The sequence below is a fragment of the Merops nubicus genome, unplaced genomic scaffold (genome assembly GCF_000691845.1).
Source record: "Merops nubicus isolate BGI_N331 unplaced genomic scaffold, ASM69184v1 scaffold8365, whole genome shotgun sequence".
Lineage (NCBI taxonomy): Eukaryota > Metazoa > Chordata > Aves > Coraciiformes > Meropidae > Merops > Merops nubicus.
The window spans coordinates 9980-17031 of NW_008608908.1; the positions used below are offsets into that span (position 1 = coordinate 9980).

Below are 7052 nucleotides of genomic sequence, written 5' to 3' on the forward strand. Positions count from 1 at the left end.
TCAGCTGGAAGTCTGCAGGGCAGAGCAAGCACTGTCATAAGGCCCCTGCTTCCCAGAACCTTTTAATTTCCTGTGACACTTAAATCCCAGCTGAGATGAACTCTAGGTGGGAGTGGTTGGTCAGGGAAGTGAATTCTTCTTTCAAGTATGTCTCCCTCTTCCTTTGCTTCTGAAGTAAGTAAGGCAAAGAGCAGCTGCTACAGGATTTCAGTACTGAATCTATCAGAGAGTAACTAACTAATCTTTCCTTGGAGAATTAATGCAGAGGAGGGAAGCCAAAAGTACTTACATGGAAGGAAAAGTCATTATAACAGCCAACTTTGTTCTATTTTCCAGCTTATTTTATCAGTGTGGTATTGAGCTATATCAGTGAAGTTCTAGGAAATAACTGTATTGTAAGTAAATCCTCTTCCTTGCCCCTGCAGTTTGGGAACCACACAAATGCAGAGTTAGTATTTTCTAGCTCTCTAAAAAAGCTCATGACATATATGCTCTGTACATGGATTTTATCTCTTCTAACAGCACTGGCAAACTCCTTCATCCTTGAAATAAAATCCCTAGAGAAACCAGTAAACTTCCAAGTACTGGTCTGGCTGGGGTAGTTTAAATCTGTCCAGTGAGCTTTCTTTAAGTGTGAATGTCTTGCCCAATAGACTCCTGATGATAAGTATCAGTTCTGATGTTTAGTGGCAATTCAGCTGTCAGGGAAGACAGGAACAAACTGACTTCACAGCATTAGCTGCAGCAGGTTACTCACAGGAAGCCTCATTCATTTGTCTCTGGGTGACTCGAAGTTGGGTCTTGGCTGATTCCAGTCTTGCCATGCCAGCGCTCAACACGAGTTTCCTGATGCCTTCTTGAAAATCACAAGGCAGTCTGAGCTAGTAAATGTCCTGTTTCTGGTTTCCTTTCAGGTGAGCCATGATTCCAGTCACGGAGCTGCGCTACTTCGCGGACACGCAGCCGGCGTACCGCATCCTGAAGCCATGGTGGGACGTCTTCACCGACTACATCTCCATCGTCATGCTGATGATCGCCGTGTTCGGGGGCACGCTCCAGGTCACCCAGGACAAAATGATCTGCTTGCCCTGTAAATGGATTACCAAAGACTCCTGCAACGACTCGGTCAGAGGTTGGACGGTTGCCATTCCGGAGCGTACCTACTATAACTCCAGTCTCGTCCCCTCTGCGGACGCCGGCCCCACGGGGATCCAGTACGACCTGGACCGGCACCAGTATAACTACGTGGACGCGGTGTGCTATGAGAACCGCCTCCACTGGTTTGCCAAGTACTTCCCTTATCTGGTGCTGCTACACACTCTCATCTTCCTGGCTTGTAGCAACTTCTGGTTCAAATTCCCAAGGACCAGCTCCAAGCTGGAGCATTTTGTGTCTATATTGCTTAAGTGTTTTGACTCTCCATGGACAACGAGAGCGTTATCTGAGACAGTGGTGGAAGAGAGCGATACCAAGCCAGCATTTGGGAAAATGAATGGCTCCATGGACAAGAAATCCTCCACAGTCAGTGAGGATGTGGAAGCCACCGTTCCCATGCTGCAGAGAACAAAGTCTCGAATTGAGCAAGGGATTGTGGACCGATCTGAGACCGGTGTCTTGGACAAAAAGGAAGGGGAGCAGGCCAAAGCACTCTTTGAGAAAGTGAAGAAGTTCCGCACGCACGTGGAAGAGGGAGATATAGTTTATCGCCTGTACATGAGACAGACCATCATCAAAGTCATCAAGTTCATTCTGATCATCTGCTATACTGTTTACTATGTCAACAACATAACGTTTGATGTTGACTGCAAAGTGGACATCGAGAGCCTGACTGGCTACCGGATGTACCGCTGTGCTCATCCTCTGGCCACGCTCTTCAAAATCTTGGCCTCTTTCTACATCAGTCTGGTGATCTTCTATGGCTTGATCTGCATGTACACGCTCTGGTGGATGCTGAGGCGATCGCTCAAGAAATACTCCTTTGAGTCCATCCGGGAGGAGAGCAGCTACAGTGACATTCCTGATGTGAAAAATGACTTTGCTTTTATGCTCCATCTGATCGATCAGTACGACCCCCTCTACTCCAAGCGCTTTGCAGTCTTTCTGTCAGAGGTGAGTGAGAACAAACTGCGGCAGCTGAACCTCAACAACGAGTGGACTTTGGAGAAGCTGCGCCAGAGGATCACCAAGAACTCCCAGGACAAGCTGGAATTGCATCTCTTCATGTTGAGTGGCAATGAGCTGGAAGTCTTGAAGCTGGAGCTCATCCCTGATGTCACTATTCCCCCAAGCATTGCTCAGCTCACCAGCCTTAAGGAACTGTGGCTCTACCACACAGCTGCCAAAATTGAAGCTCCAGCCCTTGCCTTCTTGAGGGAGAATTTGAAATCTCTCCACATCAAGTTCACAGACATCAAGGAGATTCCTCTTTGGATTTATAGCCTGAAGACACTAGAGGAGCTTCATCTGACAGGGAATTTGAGTGCTGAAAACAACCGGTACATTGTGATAGATGGATTGAGGGAGCTGAAGAGGCTGAAGGTGTTGAGGCTGAAGAGTAACCTCACCAAGCTGCCGCAGGTGGTGACAGATGTTGGTGTGCATCTTCAGAAGCTCTCCATCAACAATGAGGGCACCAAGCTCATTGTTCTCAACAGCCTTAAGAAAATGGTCAACTTGACAGAGCTTGAGCTGATCCGTTGTGACTTGGAACGCATTCCTCACTCTATCTTCAGCCTCCACAATCTGCAGGAGATAGACCTCAAAGACAATAACCTAAAGACCATTGAAGAAATCATCAGCTTCCAGCATTTACATCGTCTCACTTGCCTTAAGTTGTGGTACAACCACATTGCCTACATCCCCATGCAAATAGGCAACCTAACCAATCTAGAACGCCTTTACCTGAACCGTAACAAGATCGAGAAGATCCCCACACAGCTCTTCTATTGCCGAAAGCTTCGCTATTTGGATCTCAGCCACAACAACTTGACTTTCATACCACCAGACGTAGGACTTCTACAGAACCTGCAGAATCTGGCTGTGACAGCCAACAGGGTAAGTGAGCACGGAGCTGAGCATTCCTGTGTGAGTAGCTCTGGCACTTTTGCTGTCTGTGTGATTAAATATGTGACAGTGGTGTGTGAAATACTCCTGGCACTGCCATTCTATGCAAGCTCTCAAGCTTTTGTTTCTCTCCAAGGGGTTTATCTAAGGCAAAGTGTTGCAAATGACTCCAAGGACAAGCTTCTCTTCCAGCAGACATTGTTGTGTAGCTTTTCCTTTTTTTAACAGTGAAACTGCTTCTAAGTGCTAATTGGAAGCTGTTCAGAAAATCCTGTCAGTTGTTTCTCTTTGGTTGGAAACTTGTAATGTCTAGATTGACATCAGTTTGGGGCTTAACATGGAGATCTGAGAAACTGTAGTCTTAATCTAGAACTGTGCACTTAGGCCTAAATACTTCAGAGATGTACATACACTATGGCAGCAGCCCTCAAGGGCCTGTGTGGGGCTCACAGCTTTGCTTATAGTACTCTGCATTTCCAGGGAATACTCTGTAGTTTGGTTCTGTAAGCACACACTTCTCGTGAGTAGCTGGGTATAGACAGACTGATGAAAAGTGGCTCTCAATTTTCATAGAATGTCTGGGCTGGAAGGGACCTCCAAAGGTCATCTAGTCCAACCTCCTCCCCTGCTATAAGCAGGGACATCTCCAACTAGATCAAGCTACTCAGCTTCATCCAGCCTGATCTTGAGTGTCCCCAGGGATGGGGCCTCCAGCACCTGTCTGGGCAACCTACTCCAGTGGTCTGTCACCCTAATTTTAAAACACATTGTCTTGTTCCACAAAGGTGACTTTGGAGAGAGCAAAGCAATCTTCTGCAGTGTCCTTACTTGGGGCAGAGTGAACTGAACTGGCTTTATCAACTGGCAGTCACTTAGCTGTGAAAGTGTGAACTCTGGCAGTTCCTTGACCTTCAGAGGGGAGGGAATATGATGGCAGCTTGCTGTGCCTCAGCGTGATGCCTGTGGGTTTTCTTCTCTAGTCCCAGATAGATTCAGTCTGAGCCTTAACTCTTTAAGTCTCAGTGCAGGGCAGGTTGGAGGGCATGACCAAGTGTGCTGTACTATCTGATTACCACAAGCTGTTTCTTGCCCTATGTATGAGGGTGTTTTTGTGCTTAAAGCAAACTCTACCCATGTTTTGTCCTGAATCTTTGTTCCTGTGCTTGGGATTAAGGAGACTTCATTTACAATATCACAGAGATCAGTCTGTGACTGCACAGACAGATGTGCTGAGTTGAACTTTTCATTCATCTTGTCTGCAAATTCCTGGAGGATCTTTTCCTATTGGAGTCTCTCACCTGAAGTTGAAAAAGCTTTAATGTAACTACAAATTGCAGACAGATCTAATTAGTGGCTTCTGGGATCCTTGCTGCTCTTGGCAAGATGCATTCATAACGGGACACTGTCAGGTGGCCTGTGAGAGGCAGGCAGAGCAGCTCTGTATGCTTTGGCTTTTCACAGGGGAAGTGCTCTCAAATCAGGTATTTAATTGCTAGTGCAGTTCAGTAGGACAGCTCTCAGTCCTAAAACTCCAGCCAGCATTTCAAGTTGGTGTCTGAAAGCTCAGGTCTGTGTTGTGCCACTGGAGGGGAGCGGCAGAGAAGCTGTGCAGCTCCTCCAGTTCCATAGCTGCTCCCTCAGCTTTCCCAGCACTGACAGGCTGGATGGCTGCATGTGTCCTGGGGTGGCTTAACCTCTGCTAAACTTCATGGTATGCACACATTGCTTCCTATTAAGCTAAAAGCCAAAATATTTTCTCAAAGCAACTGAGGCTGGTATGGGTGGTTTGAGGGTAGAATTAACCAAAAATAAGGGAGTCTTAAATTCTTAAACTACTGTTCAGAACTTGGATAATTCTGTAGCATTTGTCTTCTGGCAACCTTCCTGCCACAGCTTCATGGGTTACTCTGCAGTCTTGGGGTGGAGTGTCTCTTGGATGGAAAGGAGTTAGAGGCAGCTCTGTTTTCTGCAGCCCAGTGTGGCACCACTCATTTCTTTCTGAAAAAAACCCTAACACAACGGGAAGGCTGAAGCAGCCTTTGCTCCAGTGTGTTCTGAAGCAAAAGGTGGTGAGGACACAGTGAAACAGCAGAGCTGTCTGTGTCCTCTGCAGGTGCCTGGGGTCACAATTGCCCTGGGGCTCTGAGAGCCTGGCTGGTTACAGTAAGTGGAGACAGCAAGGACCACAAGCACTGGTAGGCTGGCATTTCCCTAGGCCAGGAATTACCTCCAGCTAGGAGAGACATCAAATCTCCTCTCCTAGCTTAGCAGCCTTAGCAAACAGACTTCTGGAGCTGGCTGGTACCAGTGTGCCATTCTGGGAAGCAGGCTGTGTTACAGCACACTGCTTCCTTCCTAAACCAGGACTTGTCCCTTAAATAGCACTGTTACTTTCAGGAGGCTGTGATCATTTCATTGCATGTTGCTGTTTGCAAAACACTCAACAGTACCAGGAACCATGACTGACTTGAACAGTCTTTAATTGGCCTGGTCTGCTCTTGGCTTTTCTTTGGTCTCCATCTCATTCAGAATTGATTAGAGACTAATTTAGCTGTAAGTTATATAATGCATGATTTAAATTTTAAGAAGGACATTGTTGCATTTAAAGGTAAGTCATAGCCTCCAAGATGAGACTTTGAATTAAAGGCAGAATCCTGAATTCCTACACTTAGTTCATGCCCTAGTGTTTGTTAAACTGTGGCCATATTGTTTTCCTGGAAATTCTCTGGGAGTACTGGACTATTACAAGGCTTTAATAGAAATAACCATTATTTAATTAATGACTCATGGCTGCATGAAGGTGGTGGTGGGAAAGCTAACAACCAGTTTCTGTTTTGTTTTTTTTTTTGTGGTGTTGCATTTTGACACTGTTAAAAAACCCTATGCTTTGGAGCCTAGAAAGCCTTTGCAACATCTCAAAGCCCTACAAAAATAATGGAGGAGTAGTCCCAGTTGTCAGGGCCTGGAGGTTGTACCCATGTAGACTCTCCTCTTGCTACAGCAGAACTAGGAGTCCTGGCTGTATCTACTCTTTATGGTGTTCAGTATAACACCAATTGTATAATAGCTACTTAAAGCAAAGGAGTTAGGATCCAGTGATGGTGCAGAGGGGTTGGGATGGGAAGCATCTAACTAATACTGATGAGAATATGTATAGCATAGACCAGCTGTGAGCAGGCTTCTGGTCCTCTAATCCTGTCCTTGGTGATGTCTTCTGCTTTAGCCACCATCTTCGGTGATCCTTTAACTAACGCAATGTTGTCTGAGAGAGGAATCCACACCATCGTGGCACAGTGACTTTTCCTTTGGGAATATTCCTTATGGTGGAAAGCAGGAGCTCACTCAAGGGAGGAGTGGGTGACTGAAACCACGTTCTGTAAACCTCAGAGCACTGTGCAGGCTCGGTGCTCTCTCAGGAGCATGTGTCCTGTTCGCTGGAGACTTCGCCTGGATTTGATTTGATTTCTTTATTTTTCAGATTGAGAGTCTGCCACCGGAGCTGTTCCAGTGCAGGAAGCTGAGAACCTTGAACCTGGGGAACAACGTGCTGCAGTCGCTGCCGTCGCGGGTGGGGGAGCTGACGAGCCTGTCGCAGATCGAGCTGCGCGGGAACCGCCTGGAGTGCCTGCCCGTGGAGCTGGGGGAGTGCCCGCTGCTCAAGCGCAGCGGCCTCGTGGTGGAGGAGGACCTCTTCAACACACTGCCCCTGGAGGTCAAAGAGCGGCTCTGGAGGGCAGACAAAGAGCAAGCCTGAACACCTGGAGAGAAAAGAAAAAAGGGAAAAGCCTCTGACCCACTAGAAAGAAGCAAAAGGCCATTCCAGTCCCCTTTTCCCCAGATCCTCCCCTTTCTCCCCTCGATTCCTACCAGGTTAGCCAAGGAGTCCCTGAACAAACATGACTCTGAATGAGGTGGCTTCTTGCCTCGGACACAGCATGGGGGAAGCTTGGGATCAGGATGAGGATCAAGACAGATTAGTTGGCCTCTGA

At 47.2% G+C, this 7052-nt stretch overlaps 1 protein-coding gene across 2 annotated transcripts; it reads left to right on the forward strand.

Moving 5' to 3' along the window:
- The first annotated feature begins 921 nt into the window (after nucleotides 1-921).
- LRRC8A (leucine rich repeat containing 8 family, member A) lies at nucleotides 922-7052 on the forward strand. 2 transcript variants are annotated; one of them, XM_008940408.1, is made up of 3 exons: nucleotides 922-1125; nucleotides 1156-3054; nucleotides 6542-7052. In XM_008940408.1, the coding sequence occupies exons 1-3, from the start codon at nucleotides 922-924 to the stop codon at nucleotides 6815-6817; spliced, it is 2379 nt and encodes a 792-aa protein (XP_008938656.1). In that variant the 3' UTR covers nucleotides 6818-7052. The 2 variants fall into 2 exon arrangements, with proteins under 2 accessions (XP_008938656.1, XP_008938655.1); XM_008940407.1 differs by having other exon boundaries at nucleotides 922-3054.

Bases quoted from the DNA above. Each gene is read 5' to 3' on its own strand.
- LRRC8A (XM_008940407.1), top strand. From the start codon at position 922: ATGATTCCAGTCACGGAGCTGCGCTACTTCGCGGACACGCAGCCGGCG. The intron at 3,055-6,541 runs GTAAGTGAGCAC...TTTATTTTTCAG, and splicing joins TGGCTGTGACAGCCAACAGG to ATTGAGAGTCTGCCACCGGA.